The sequence below is a fragment of the Camelus bactrianus genome, chromosome 11 (assembly GCF_048773025.1).
Source record: "Camelus bactrianus isolate YW-2024 breed Bactrian camel chromosome 11, ASM4877302v1, whole genome shotgun sequence".
Classification (NCBI taxonomy): domain Eukaryota; kingdom Metazoa; phylum Chordata; class Mammalia; order Artiodactyla; family Camelidae; genus Camelus; species Camelus bactrianus.
In genome coordinates, this window is record NC_133549.1 from 66,622,079 (window position 1) to 66,637,838 (window position 15,760).

At 52.5% G+C, this 15,760-nt stretch overlaps 1 protein-coding gene across 11 annotated transcripts in view; it reads left to right on the forward strand.

Annotated features, from left to right (window-relative positions):
• The first annotated feature begins 6,205 nt into the window (after positions 1 to 6,205).
• Positions 6,206 to 15,760, forward strand: part of ADAMTS14 (ADAM metallopeptidase with thrombospondin type 1 motif 14) — a 127,519-nt gene continuing 117,964 nt past the window's right edge. For 10 of the 11 annotated variants that reach the window (XM_074374142.1, XM_074374144.1, XM_074374143.1 and 7 more), the window contains exons 1-2: positions 6,207 to 6,573; positions 8,266 to 8,708. In XM_074374142.1, the coding sequence (XP_074230243.1) occupies positions 6,492 to 6,573; positions 8,266 to 8,708 (525 nt within the window). In that variant the 5' untranslated portion in view covers positions 6,207 to 6,491. Of the gene's footprint in view, positions 6,574 to 8,265; positions 8,709 to 15,760 lie in introns of all 11 variants that reach the window. The other variant, XM_074374147.1, reaches the window with a different exon arrangement.

The window sequence follows — 15,760 nt, forward strand, 5'->3', positions numbered from 1 at the left end:
ATCTCTCTGAGTCCTTCTGTCATACCCAAGGGGCTCCAGGAAATGGGAGAGGTCTCTGCTTTCTGCCTACCTCTCTTGAACCCCAAAAGGGCCAACGTCAGGGAGTTGCACTGGACCTTAGTTAGAAGGATGCTGATGTTGCAGTCATAGACCTACAGTTTCGGGAGAGGAAATGGCAGAAGCAGAGTTCCCAAAGGACAGCTGGCCTTTCAGACATCCCTCCTACAAGGATGAGACCTCTTCTCCCTGAACCCCTCAACACACATAACCACAGCCACACAAAGTCTACACACAGGGCACAAACAGCATTGTTTCTAACTGATCTCATGGTTCAGCCGGTCTCGGGGGTATCAGCTGTTCCATAATGCATGACAAATCACTGTGGTTAACTTAACCCATCCGAGTCTCCTAGATACGGTCATTAGACATTTGCCAAAAAATGTGCTGAGGGAATGCTGGGGGAAAAAGGAAAAAGATGATGTGGAGAGGGGCCGCAAGGCATGGTCTCTGGTTCCTCTGAATGCCCCAGAGCTCTGCCTAGGACTCGGAGTTCAGATAAATTCAAGCCCAGGCTTTGGAGACGGGATAGAGGTGAAGGGGACTACCTTCAGTAAGGAACACAGATCCCCAGTGAGTTTGTCCTCAGTCCTAATTTGGCCCCGATTTTTAAGGCTTTGCTTACAACAGTGATTCTTAAATAGGAGCATGCACCAGAATCCCCTGGAGGGCTTGTTAAAACACAGATTGCCAGGCCCCACCTCCTGAGTTTCTGATTGAGGATGTCTGGGGTGGGGCCTGGGAACTTGCATTTATAACAAACACTGAAGTGATGCTGATTCTGCTGCTCCGGGGTATCCTGATTTGAGAACCACGGACCTAGAACTTCTTGGCAGGACAGTGGCTCTGGGATATCAGGAAGAAGAGATCCAAACTTGTCTTCCTTTTGGGCTGAGGTGGGAACCCATGATGAATGGCCAGAGGGACCCTGATCCTGGGTGGGAGGAGCCAAGAATGGTGATCTAGATCACCTGACCAGGAAACAGACGTCCTAGGGTGTTATCTTGCCCCTGAGCAATCTCACTATATGGCCTTGAAAAGGTCATCTCTGCTCTTTGGGCCTCAGTTTAGACTTCTCTAAAATGAGCAGATGGCACTTTTCTGTCTGTGTTACAGTTTTCACAACAAAAAGGTTTTTAGAAATAAAAGAGGAAGACAGTTTGGGATTAGCAGAGACAAATTACTAAATATAGACCAGACAAATAACAAGGTCTTACTATAGAGCACAGGGAACTATATTCAATAGCTTGTAATAACCTATAATGAAAAAGAATATATATGTATGTACAACTGAATCACTATGCTGTACCCCAGAAACTAACACAACAACAGAAACTATACTTCAATTTGGAAAAAAAGAAAGACAAAATGAACTAGGTGACCTGTAAGGGGATGAGAGTGGGAAAATCTTGTGCAGGCATCATGGTGTACTCAGAAGCTTGTGGGCTGGAATCCGACATGGGTGTGACTGTAACTGATGTTAAGTAGCTAAGAGGAGAGACAGGAGCGATCGCCTAACCTGGCAGAGGCTGTAAGGGGGATGAGGAGACCGACTTGCAGGGTTGTCGTGAGAACTCAGGTCAGTGTACGAAGTGCCTAGTCAACAAGTGGCAGCTGTGATGACTGCTTTGTTATTTTTAACATATTTTCAAGGCTTGAGGGGACACAGAGGCAATGCTTCTGCCCCATCCCCGCCCGATTGTGGAGCCTGGTGACCTTCATGTTGATGGTGGGATCAGAACTTGAAAGTGTATGTCTCAGGTTTTCCTCTGCAATGCTTATTCTGAAACATGCTTAACTCTCCAAATTTTCTTTTCTTTTCTTTTTAACAGCTTTATTGAGATAGAATTCACATACCATAAAATTCATCCTTCCAAAGTGAACAATTTAGTGTTTTTAGTATATTCACAGAATTGTGTAACCATCACTGCTACCTAAATTTAGATAGAAGCCCCAAACCCATGAGCAGTCCCTCCCTATTCCTTTCTTCTCCAACCCCTGGCAGGTAATAACCCACTTAGTATCTCTATGGATTTACCTGTTCTAAGCAGTTTTTATAAATGGTCAATTCCCCAGATTTTCCATGAACTGTTCCTTCTCCAGCTCCCATTCATTTGATCATTATTTTAGCTAATATTTATTGAGGGCCTACTAGGTGCCAAACACAGGACAGGCACTGGGGATACAATTTGGAAAAAAATTCAGACAAGGTCCCTGCTCCCTGTGGAACTCATGATCTAAGGAGGAAGCAGATGTGAATCTGTAAATCGCACAGAATCAGATAAGACTCAACAGTGAGAAGTGCTGTGAAGGAGATGGAGATGGTTTAACAATGGAGGAATCTGACCTAGTTGAGAGGGCAGGACAGGCTTTAGGCAGTGACAACTAGAAGGATGTCCGAAGGGTGAGCAGGGATTGATTGGGCAAAGAGGCAGGATAGAGCATTTAGGGCAGAGGGGACAGCCTGTGCAAAGGCCCTGAGGCAAGATGCCCGTGGTACATACAAGGAGCTAGGCTGGAGGGCTGTGAGTGGGGGGATGTGGAGGCAGGAGGGTCAGCAGGACCATCCTGTGCAGAGCCTCATAGGCTGAGCTAGGGAGTCTGTTTATCCCAAGACTAACAGAGCCTTTAGAGGTTTTATAGCAGAGGCAGCTACATGATCTAGGATGTCTTTCAAATATGTCCTCAGAGCCAGCTGGATAAGAGGTTTCACGGGCCAGAGTTTGGGGGAGTATCTGTTGGGACAAACTTATGTCAGTGTCCAGTGAAGGGATGCTGTGACCTGGTGGGGCCGGGGGGCGTGTCTGAGATGGACATAGCTGTGTCTGGGGGTCCTGTGGACTAGAGTCCACGGGGCTTGGAAGTGAATTGGTGACTAGGATGGCTCTGGGTGTCTGACTTCCTAACTGAGTAGATGATGGTGGCTCTCACTGAACTATGGCAGAATTCCCTTTGCTTTTGCTTGAGTATGTCAGAGCCCAGCGGGTCTCTGGTCACACCAGGAGTCATAAGAAAGGGATGCTCTGTGTGTTTTTCAGGGTGACATGTAGAGAGCACAGCCACTGGTACTCAACAAATGACAGCCACCTGCTGGCCCCTCTGAGCTGTGACACTACTGTGCCACCACTATGTCTCACACTCGCCACGCCCTACCCCCAGGGGGTCCCTGGCCTCTTGCTGCACAGACTCATCTCAGGCTGACACTCTTACTTCCTTGGGGGGCGTCTCCTTGAGGAGGGGAGATTTTGTCTCAACCTCAAACCAGCTCCTCTTCATCTTGGAAGGTGGAGCGAGGGAAGGAAATAGCTGGTGCCCTGGGGAGAGGCTGTGCTTCTGCAGGTGAGAGAGCAGGTGCCTGGGTTTTGAAGCCGGGGGGTCTTACCTGACTCTAAACCAGCTGAGTGACCAGAGACAGAGGCAAGTTCCTTCTCTGCAAGGAACCTGTAAAGTAGGGGCGAGGCACTGGCTTGGAGACTGTCTCAGGGCACCTCCAGCTCAGGTCTCTGGGGGTTTTATCTGTGCTCAAAGGAGAATGCACCAGCGGCTTGGGGGGGGGTGCTGCCTTTCTCCCTCTGTGAGGGGGTACTCACGGGTGACCCTGCTCCTTCATCCGGAGCACGCCTCTCTAGCCCTGTCTCAGCTGGTTGTCAGGCTTTCTCACACACCTGTCGTGTCTTCCAGTTGGTTGCTGACTGTGTGCAGTGCAAGCTGTTTGCATCTCCCCCTCCCCTGCCAGGCCCTTGGACAGGAAGAGTGTTGGACAAGTGTTGGAGGATTGTCAGAAAGAGAAACACCCAAGCCATTTTCCCCTGTGCAGAATCCCAAGTGGAAAACTGGGAACCCAGAACTTGCCTTCCTCAGAGCGTCCCAGCAGATGCCTGTAGATTTCTTTGCTTTGGCCCTGATCATCTGCAGAAATGGGGCTGGCCACCCAGCCATTTCCCCCACCTTCTGACCCAGACTCTGAGCTATGCTCCCATGCCCCCTCTTCCTAACAAAGGCTTCCTCAGTAGAAGAGAGCTGGGACATACAATATTTGCCAACAAAAGCAACCATTGTAGCCCCAGGGAAGGGGGCGGGGGGTAGAGAACCAGGGTGAGGTTTTGCTCTCTGCTTGCCAAGACTGGCCCCAGGGAAGGCCCCAGCCCACAGTTCATGAGTCAGGCTGCTGGGGTCCCAGCTGTAGTCTCTCCCTCTTGTCTTACCAAGTCTAAAGCAGGAAGTAGGGGGTGGAGTCTGGGGACCAGGCTCAGGCCCTTGAGTTTTCTAGGCAAGCTTCTCTGGGATGGCCCTGCAGAGGGAGAAAATTAGCAATCCCATGCCATGACTTTCCCCTTCTGTCCCCACAGGGCCCCCACTCTGCAACTGGGAAAACTGAGCCCCTGAGAAGGAAGGCCATTTTATCCTGAGCTCATTTGGTAGGTGTGTGGAGGGTCAGAATGGAGATGGTTTCCAGCCTCTTCTGCAAGTTCCTGCCAACACACATGTACCCCTCACATTCTCCCTTCATCAGCGCTTACACACGAAACCACAGCCTAGCCCTTGACTTCACAGATCTTAAAAAAACCAGAAAGAGGAGAAAGAGAACTTTATTATTCCCAAACTTAATATAAATCAGTTTGGTGGTGCCATTTCAAAGAACTGGATGCTCTGATGTTGCCTGAAATACAACACACTCTGCATGTCCACAGGACTTTAAAGTTTACATCTGTGACTCCTGGGATCCTCACCATTTCCCCTGTGACAGATGAGGTACTGCAGCCCAAAAAGGGAAATGACTAGCCCCTGGCCACCTGTTCTGTACTTGGCAGAGTCGAGCCTAGAACAGTCTCCTGACCCCTACTCTTGTCTCTCTCTCACTCAGCACTAGACTCTGGGTTCTGATGCCAGTTTAGCTGCCAATAAGCTGTGTGACCTGGGACACATCACTTCAGCTCTCTGAACCTGCTTCATAAATATACCAGCCCTCCAAAACCCTGATGTCATTTCATTCATTCCACAACTGCTGCCTTTCTGGAGGCCCTGAGTCAGGCCCTGGGGCCATGAGGATGAAGATTCCAGCTCTCTGCCCACAAAGCAGGAACACATTCAGAGCCCAGTGAGGGTGTAGACTGGGAGACCTTATGTGGGGAAGAGGGCAGGAACCCAAGTCCTCTTTCATGGGACCCAAGGATTCTCAAGAGAAGTTTGGTCAGAGAATTTCCATCCATAAGTCGGCCTCCCTTTAAGAAAGTCCTACAACAAAATGTCTGAACTCAGAAGCAGAAAGACTAGGGGGTCTTTATACACTTTACAGAAAGATTTGTTATTCTGCAGTTCTTAAAAACAAACAAAAGAAATACAAAACTTTCTCCAGTTCCCACCTCTGGATTTACAGTGCATTTGCAAATTGTTAGAAACACATTCCTAGTGTAAAGCTGGAAGGTAAAGCAGGAGTTGGGTACTGAACGGGTATCAGCAACATTGCAAAACCAGCAACCATTCTCATCCTTTAGACTCAGTTTTTCCCACCTTAGGCTGTGGTGGGTACATTGATGCAGGAGTGGAAGTAGAGGACAGTTATCATTTACTGAGCACTTAATATGTGCTATAATTAACGCCCATTTCACAGATGAGGAAACTGAGGCTCAGAGCTAGGATTTCAATCAGGGCTGTCTGACTGTAAAGCCAGGGCTCTCTCCTCACCTTGCTCAGCCCTGCTCTTGACTAGGACACAGGCCAGCCTGCACTTGGGGACCCACGGAGCTGTAGTCTGCAAAATGGGAAGATCCAAGGGGTGGAAGGCCATTAGGAGAGAAAGGAGACACTCTATTGGGGCAGGGAGTGCTCACCGTCTCCCCCAACCAAAGGAAGTGAGACGTCCCATCGGCCCAGTGGCTTTGGGAAGCGGGCCCTACAGTTAAGTAACGGGGGCGCAGGAACCTAGGAAAGCGAGTAAGGGCCATTCCTCTGTGGGAGCCCAAGCGGCTGAGGGGACACTCACCCAGAACGCCTGGAGCCCCAGCCCTGGCTACGCGTGGCACTTCCGATCCGTCGCAAGCCCCAGCCCCGCGCCCCGCCCCCGCGCGCGCTGCGCCCCCAGCTCCGACCCGCGCCCGGTCCGGCCCCGCCCCGCCAGTATGCCCACCCCCGACCCGCCCCGACGTCCCCTCGCCCAGCTCCAGCCGCGTCCCCGAGCGTCAAGGCTCTGGCGGACCGACCCGCCAGCAGTTGGCACTGGGGGCGCTGGCGCATCGGCTGCTCCGCTCTCCTGCCGGCAGCCTCAGGCGCCCGGAGCTAGCGGTCCAGGCGGCGCCGCCGCGCGGGGGGCCTGGAGCAGGCGGCGGGAGGCTGTGAGGCGGAGGCCGGCCCGAGCCCCAAGCGTGCCCCAGCCTCGCCCGCAGCCAGGAGCTCAGGGCAGGGCGCCGGCCCGGCCCGCGTGCCCGCGCGGCCACATGGCTTCTCTCCGCGCGCGGCTGTCCTGCCTGCTGCTGTTGCACTGTGCGCTCTGCGCCGCCGCCGGCAGCCGGACCCCAGGTGCGTGCGGGTCGGGCGCGCGGGGGCGCGCGGGGTCCGGGATGCGCGCAAGTCAGGGTGGCCCGAGGGTGCCCGAGTCCGGCAGCTTTGGAGCGGGTGGGAGGCAGTGAGCACGCTGAGGCTAAGCTCTCTTTCTTACCCGTGCCACCAACGCAGTCTGGCGATTTCTTTCCCTTTCTGGCACAAGACGTACAGAGAGACCGCAGGAGAGCATTTGGGGATAGGAGCCTTTTCTTAGAGGCTGTGTATCTGTCTTTGTCTCTGTGTTTCTCTGTCTCTCTTCTGGGTGTCTTTCTATTTCAGCGTCTTCTCTGTCTTCAGCTTTTATGCATGTGTACACACGTGGGTATACATGTGTGCCTGTGTCTGACTGTCACACACACAGAATCAGGCTGGCAGGAGGTTGCCCCACACCTCAGTGAACGCTGGGCATTCACACTCCTGCACAAACACACACGCATGTACATCCCTCTCCCTCAGCATTCTCCCATTCTGTGTTGTGTAGACACCCTCTCACACACAGACCAGACTCACACACAGACCAGACACACTCCACTTTCACCTTGCAGGGGTGCCCTCCTGGTGGCTTTGAGCATGGGGAGGAGGCTCTGGCCATTTCCAGGCAGGGTGCCCAGTTGTCTTTGAGCTCTGTTCTTACACCAAACAGAGTCTCTCCAGCTGAAGTCTTGGGGATCTTCTGCTGTAATGCGTAAAAACAAGAGGAGAGTTAGTCCTTCCCTACCCATAACTGCCTTGGGCATGAGGGATTTTTCAGGACACATCATTCTGTAGGTTTTATCAGTGTCATGAAGGGGGCCGGTGGAGGCAAGAGATAGAGCCGTATGGAAATGAAAATTCCTCCCAAACTCCTATCCATGAATCACTAGGCCTGGAAGCCAGGGAGCTGTCATTCCTGCCTGCCTGGCTGGGCTCGGGGAAAGCTGTGTGAGGACGGGCTGCTGGCATGCAGCCTGGAGCATGGGCCATGACCTCACACTTAATTCAGTCCGAGTGGGCAGGTCACCCCTGCGTCTCCTTTTATTTTTGAAGATCTATATTTACCCGGCTTGGGGCTGGGCCATGTGGAAATCTCGGCAGCCACTGTGCTGCTTTAAAACGTTTTCTTTCTAAACTTGGAAAAACGTAGAACCTGTATACCCACCCTTCCCTCTCCAGCTCCTCCTTTCTCCTTAACATGTGCCAGGATCCCCTGGGTTTCTAGGTGTGTTTGTTTTGCCAGATGTGTTCCGGGAGCTTGGTGAGGAGGGCCGTACCCCAGGCTGGGCTGGTGACTTCAGTGCACTGGGGGAGTTTGGGCACATCCAGCCGTCCCTCTCTTTGCCTAGAGGCTTTCGGGGAATTTCCTCTGTAGTGCCCAAGGTTGGAAGGCTTAGTTGCTACAGTGACAGAATTCTATTTGGCATCATTTGTTTCCCTCTGCTAAGTGTAACAGGGACCTGGGGACTACCGGGAGCAATTTATGTCCAGCAGTTTATGAACTTGAATACTGATCTTCCCAGTGCAGAGATCCAGGGGCCCGGAAGTACTGGATGAGAAATGGATGAACTTGGGCTAAAGGGTTCCTCTAAGATGACGCTTAAGGTTGCAGATCCCTTCCTGCTCCCGTGGAACTTCCCCCCTCTTACCTCTGCACAGATGGCACTGAAGTAACTCTTTCTTTATTTCCAACAGAGCTGCACATCTCAAGAAGGCTCAATGACTATGATGTGACAGTGCCCTGCAGCACAGATTTTCGGGGACGCTTCCTCTCCCATGTGGTATCTGGACCTGCAGCAGCCTCCACAGGGAGTACAGTGGTAGACAGGCCACTTGCACCACTGTCACACTCCGGTCACCTACGGGTAGCTCGAAGCCCCCTGCACCCCAAAGGAGTGACCTTGCAGCCTGGCAAGGTGGGGCGCTCCTCCCTCTACTTCAATGTCACTGTTTTTGGGGAGGAACTGCACTTACACTTGCGGCCCAACCAGCGGCTGGTGGTGCCCGGAGCCTCGGTGGAGTGGCAGGAGGATTTTCGGGAGCTGTTCCGGGAGCCCTTGCAGAGGGAGTGTGTCTACACTGGGGGTGTCACAGGCATGCCAGGGGCAGCTGTCGCCATCAGCAACTGCGATGGATTGGTAAGGGACAAGCCTTTCATCAAGCAGTACCCCTCCATATCCCCCTCCACCTCCCCACCCCTGCCCCCTACCTCCAAGCCAGACTGAGATGGTTTGCTCCTTGGCTCCCGTGTGTGTTTGGGATTCCTGTGACCACAGCCTACTGTCTGGGCCAAGCTGGGGGCTGTGCTGTCTCCCAGAGAGAACCCTGCAGGCCTGCTGGCCACCAGGTTCGCACTCTACCAAGTATAGCTGAGATAGGTAGGTTGGTACCTTATCCTGCTCATCTGCTCACCATCTGCTGATGCACCGGGACCACAGCTTACGTGTCGGGGATCTCTGAGTGCAGACACATGCAGGTGTGCGGAGGGCGGGTGCTGCTGGAGTTGAATCCTGGCTATGCTACTCACTAGCCATGAGACTAAATTCCTTGCCCTCTCTGAGGTTCTTTCCCTTATGAGTGAAGTGGGGATTTATTCCTTCTGCACATACTGATTGCCCATGTTCCGTGTGCCCAGGATGGTTCAGGCGCTGGGGGATGCGGGAGTGCCTGAGGCAGACATAGCCCCTGCCTTCCTGGAGCTGACGGACGTGCTGGTGATGCAGATATGACCTGCCTCACCAGTCAGCGCAGCCGGGGGTTGCACCTGCTTGGCACATCGTCAAGGCTGTTCATATCAGCTGCCGTTGTTATTTTTACTGCTCCATCCTTCCTCGTCACCCACGGTCTCTGGTCCCACAGCCAGCCTGTGCTTCTGTGACTCTCTGCTCTGAGTTCCTTTTCTCAGGACCTGCTCTCTCCTCCTAGGCGCAAGGAAGGAGCCTGCTAATTGGCTCCTTGTTGCAAACCTGAAAGCCATGGGTGGCTTCTCTCCTTCTCCTGCTCAACTCATACTGGATCCCCTTCCCCTCACTGCTCCATCCTCGGTGTGTCAGGCCCTCATGAGCCTGCATGGCAGCCCCAGGGCCTTGATGGAAACTGTTTCCATGGTCTTGACTTTGCCAGGTATGAGCTGATTGTCCAGGAAAAGACCTGCTTGCCCCTTTGCTTTTCAGCTTTAAGAGAGGGATGAGTCAGATGGGGGGGATGGTAAGGGGTGTGGGGTTTTTCCTCTCAGGCAGGGCTGAGAGCACTTCCTCCCATCTTCCTATCCTTAAGAAGTGTCTTCCTGCTGAATGTCATGGCTGCCTTTGTCTAGACCAGTGCTTCTCCATCTTTTTTTCATTATCATTCCCCTGAGGAGCCTTTTCAGACATTTTTTCCCCTAATCGCTCTGCAATGAAATTTTAATACCACAGATATGATGGATATCTGTTTATAAGTTGTATGTGCATCTATGCTTTATATCGGAAAAGGGTGAATTTTTTTGCTTTCCAAAAAACCAATTTTTGCCCCATTGGAGGCAATGGAACCCCCGTTGAGAGCCATGGTCTAGGCAGTGGTTGGTTTTCAGAGTTGAGTATGCACTGGAGTCAGTTGGAATGCAAGTGTTCTCTGGAGCAGACTTTGAGGAACCCAGGTTGTAAGGACAGCTGGAGAGGGCTGAGACCTTGTCCTGATTCCAGGGGGAGCCTTGGCTACCAGCCCGCCCTGGCTCAGCAGTTCCGGAACTCAGCCTGAGCCCTCAGTCAGCCTGTGGCTAGTGCTGTGCTGAGGCCCCAGGTTTTAGTTGAAAACCCAAAATGGCGTGAGGAATCATCCAGAAACACGGTGCCTGTGCAGACAGAAAGTGCTGGAGCACCGGTGGCTTGGCTGAATCACATGGTGACTTCCTAAAGTCATCAGCCATGTAGGCTGTAGGCTATTCCGTGACAGAGCTGGCCCTCCCGTTTCCTTGACTACCTCCATAAATGTCCACGGGGGCCCAAACAAAGGTATGAGGAGATGATCAATGCCATTAATGAGTAACTGTCCACCCACTTTGCACCCTGGAAACCTCCTTATCATTGAACCAGCTCAGCAGCCGTTGACAAGGCATCACTGACTGCTGGATACTCAGCTGATGTTGCTGACTTTCAGTGGCCTCTGAGTAAACGTTTTCATGTGCTGTGTGACCTGGGCAAGTCCCTCCCCCTCTCTGGGCTTTACTCTTCTGATCTGTCCAAAGAGAGGCTGCACTTGATGTTCTCTAGCAGACAGAAATCGCTTTTGCATGACATTTGCAGAAGCTGGGTCAGGTCTCGGAGGCTGTCCATAGATGGGCTTCTGGAAGCGTGTTCTGCAGTAGAACTGAGGCTCCAGGATGGCTCGTCTGGTCCCTTCACCTTTGGTGAGAGGCGTAAGTGGACCTCACAGGCTGACTCTTGCGCTAGGTGCCTGCTTGTGCCCTCAGCTGTCTTTAGGGGCTGGTCCCTAAGTCCAGCTCCTAGGGGTCTCCCCAGCCAGGTTCCTGATAGGGGCCACAGCCCAGCCCAGAAGCCCCCTCACCCAGAGCAGGGATTTCCTTACTTCCAGGCCACTCCAGAAAATAATCCTGTGTCCTGTGAGAGCCCTGAGTCTAGTTCACAGTGACTCAGCTAAGCCACCTTTGGACTCAGCCCACAGTGCAGCCTTTCTGATAAGATTTAACTCTGCATCTTTATGTGGTCTCTAGGTATTAACCCCATCTTCTTCTGTGTCTCAAATGCTGAAGTCATTCATTCCAAAAAAACATGTACTGAGCACTGGCCATGGGCAAGGAAGGTCCACAGGGAGATGTAAGAAAATGAAAGTGACACAAATAATAACAGTGACAGACACGAGTCCTTGCCGTAACCCCGGCACAGCACACATACTGCCATGTGCATTCCGTAACTTCATCCCTTGTGGAGGTGGGGAAACTGAGGCATTGGGGGGCGGAATCTGAAGATAACACAGATAGCTTCTGTTGGCACAGGACTTTATATATTTTGTAAAGTGATTCAGTTGTGTGAGGTATGTACACAGATATTGTTGTTACCCTGCTTTGCAGAGAGTCAGGTCCCTGCCCTCAAGGAACTTGGGTGCTAAGGAGGGGATACCCCACAAGTAGTTTCAACGTTAACTTTGCGGTTTTCCATAAGACAATGGGGATGGGTATTCGGTAAATGGGAGTGATTATTATCTTTGTCTTAGAGAAGCTACTGTTTGAACTGGGTCTTGAAGAATGTATAGAAGTTTGCTGGGGCCAGAGGGTGAGGAGGACATTCTGGGTAGAGGAAAGAGCATCCCAGTGAGGGAGCACCACGCTGGACGGGGCCAGGGAGGGGATCCTAGAAGACACACTGGGCGGGTGGGCCTTGGTCTGATCTTGAAGGAAGGGCAGGATAGGAGAAGGGGCCCAGGGCAAGGATGTGGCAGCCTGTTATCTGAAAAGATTCTGGGCTGGGAGTTGGGAAACGTGACTGTGACCCTGGGCAAGCTGCCTTCCTTCTATGGGCCTCACCTGCCTCCTGGGTGTTTGATGGAGCCTGGAATGGATGAGCTCAGAGCCCCTTCTAGCTCTGGCTTTGGCACTTTTTGACACGGGCAGGCCTTACTGGAGAAGTTTGAAGCCAGGCTGCTATATAAATCTGTGGTTGACTCCTCCCTTCCTGGCCAGTCCTGGGGCCTGCTCCATGCCAGGCCTGAGCGGGTCTGCAGGTGCAGAGAGGAAAGACCCCAGTCCTGATCCTGGCCCTTGTGGCTGAGCAAACCTTCCAGTTGTAAGACAGTCTGAACAAACCCTCCTCTGTGTGGACAGACTTGCAGCCATTTGGACTTCAGCCTCTGTGGGAGAAGTGCTGTGTCTGAACTGGTGACTCAGTTCTCATTTCCAGCTGGAACCTGGTGGGAGTCAGTGACCGTGACCCCTTCCACTTCTCCAGCCAGCCCGCAGTCACTCACCACAGGCCCCCAGACAGACACTGGGCGGGTTCTGTGCACTGTGCTTATTTCATGCCTGAAACTGAGGAATGGGCTCTTATCTCACTGCCTGCCTGCTCTGCTGGAGGGCCCAGTGTGTCACAGCGGGGGCAGGGGCTTGGAGGAGGGAGCCAGGAAAGAGGAAGCCAAGACCTCTGGCCCGCATGAGTCTGGAGGGTAATGGAGATCCAGACATAAAAGCAGACAATATACAATCCTGTGTGGGGCAGCAGTGGGAGGACCCATTTATTTTGGTTAGGGCATCAAGGAAGGCTTCCGGAGGAGGTGGCATTGACTCAAGACTGTTCAGACATTGTAAACATGAAAGAAAGTGCCGCTGGCTAAGGGCCCAGTGGAGAGAACTGCTGGCCCAGAGCAGACTTGAGGGTGTCTGGGGGAAGGAAATAAGGGCTGTGGGGAGGCCCAGTCATAGCTGCACAGCGTCTCCTCGGGGTGAGGACAGCCAGCTGAGACATTGGAGTCCCCTACACAGGAATGTGCTGGGGCAGCAGCAGTAACCTGCCCAACCACTGCAGAGCCTCCCTTAGGGAGCCTGGCCAGTCAATCTAGCGGTTCCCTCCTGCCCCCCGCCATGCTCCTGTGATACCCCCTCCCCCCCAGCCTCTGAGGACTTGTGGGCAGGGAGGGCCTGGGTCGTCTCAGGACCCCTGGCTGGGAGCCAGGTGCAGAACAGACCTTCTGCTACCAAATGTGGCCCTGAATTCCTGGAAGGCACAGGGAGGTCTGGGGTGGGGTCTGTTCTTCATGGGTCCTGGAGGGCTTGTGGGGTGCAGGAATGGGGTCAGCAGAGTGGGGCCCCTGTGTACCATCTGGAACCCAGACTGCTAGCCTCCTGAAAGGCCACTTGCCCTGCTGCTGTCTCTGCTTCCCGGGGTCCTGGGCCTCGCTGCCTCTGCACTGGGGTGATGGGGTCTGGGCCATGTCATGTCCCCCGTTTGCCTTCAGTGCCTCTGTGAGTCATGGACCTGGTGTGGAAGCAGCCGCACATGTAAGATTTGTCACCATCTGGTTCTGTTTTCCACTCTCTGCAGATAGTGCATTTTTAACAGGTTACAGAGTAGACCTAAAGCAGGCTGTATGGGGATAGGGCAGGGGAGGCTGAGTTCCAGGTCTGCTTCCTAACCCCTCCCTAATGTACAAGTCACAGAAGCCCTCTGAGCCTCAGTCCTTTTGTCTTTAAAATGGGATTATAATGCCTGGGCCTGGGGAGGTGGGGGCAGTCTTGGGGACTGACAGTGTAAGAAGTCCAGTGTTTCTTTATGAGGTGGTGAAATGTTCTAAAATCAATTGTACTGGTGGTTGCACAACTTTATGTGGATACTAAAAGCTGTAAATTCTACACTTTAAGTGGGTGAATTGTATGATGCATGAATTATGGTTTGATAAAGCTGTTATAAAAAGTGCTTGGTCCACAGAAAGACCCATGACAGGCATTGTTAGTCATTATTATGAGGGGACAGTCTAGGTTCGTGGAAATTGTGTGGTCTCTTCACTCTAGTACAGACTAGCTGTGTGACCTTGAATAAGTTTCTTAATCTCTGTGCTTAGGATTCCTCATCTGTAAGGAGGGGAGGAGAGCTCTTGTGTATAGGGTTATTCAGAGGATTAAATAAGATAATGTAAAAAGTCTGGTAAATGATGGGGCCTTAAAAAGTGGGGATTATTAATAGCTGTGGCAGCTTTCCCTGCAGAATGGTCCGAATGGTTCTCGCTCAGTGCCTGGGGCTGGTCTGTAACAACCCCAGATGCCTTCCAGAGCAGGAGGGATACTGAGAGATGCCAAGTGGAGCCTTCTGTTAACCGTCTGTGGGACCCTTTCCTGAGCCAGGCCCTTGACCAGGTCCTAGGGGTGTAGGGTTGAAACTCCTCCCTCTCTCCTTCTACTCCAGAACCCACCATTTTAAAGAGAATGCATAGTAGACAGCATAAAACAAGACAGGCCACACTAAACGCCAGTGTTTTGTGGGAATGCAGGGAAGCATAAAGCACTTAGTGGGTGTCCTGGAGGTGAGTACCGAGAAGGAGAGGTGCTCAGGGAAGGCTTCCCAGGGGAGAGGGTATTTGGGCTGGGTTTAAAGGCATCAATAGGAGCTTTTAAAGCTAAGAGGTAGGAATTATGAGTATTTGCAGGGAAGGAAATCCTATGTCTGCAGGATTCAGGAAATAGCAAGTCATCTCATCTTTCCATGGTGAATATATAATTTGGAGAATCTCTGTCTCACGTGAAGCTTAGACTTGCCCCTGTGGCCATGAGGAGCCATGGGAGGTTTGTAAACAGGAGTCACATTAGTATTGGGGGAAGATGCTAATCTTCCCAGCTGCATGCTGGTGCCGCACTGGTGTAGCAGATTTGCCTGTGGCTCATTAGTGTCTTTGCGCCAATATCTGTCCTGTCTCCGTGGTTGCTTGCTCGTTGCTGACTAGGGAGTGAGTGGGCTTTCCCAGCAGCTACTTGGGGAATCCCTGGCTCTGCCTTGCTGTCTGTGCCTGCCCTGGGATGTGGAGTGTGAGGCCTGGAGTTTCAGAGGTGCCCGCACCCAGCCACCCAGCTGGCCCTTCCCCATACATCTTGGCCTGCGGGCTGCTGTCTGTGCCGACAACCCTAAGAGGGTCAGGGGAAGTCTGGCCCCATGTTGGTGCAGACCTCACCTCCTGGCTCCACCTGCCTCTCCAGCCTCAGTGGTGGCTCCTGCTCTGCAGACCCTCACCTCACTTTGCGGCCCCCCGCCGCCTTTGCTCATGCTGTTCACACCTCCCGCAGTGTCTCTTCCTTCCCTCCACTTGATGCATCCCCTATCTTGACCACCTGGTTCCCGAAAATCAGAAACTGTCTTAAATATTTGCATTTTTCTGCATGCGGAGCACAGGGCTGGGCTCCCGGTACACAGGAACTCATGCCTTCAGCCGCCTCGAGCAAGGAGTAATGCATGAAAGAGAAAGTCCAGATGTTTGAGGAGAGGTAGGACTGGCAAAATGGAGAGAATATGCCCTGTTTAGAGGGAATGCCAGTCTGGCATCACAGGGTCTTTGAGTATTTCAAGGAGGAACCAGAAATATGGATTTTTTAAGCAAAGTGTTCTATTTTTTAAGACAGTGTGTGGGCCCAATACAGCAGGGCTGTTAGCTGGAGGCCTCAGATTGCCAGGGAGAAGTATGTGCAGGGGATGAGAGCACGACTTCTGCAACCAAG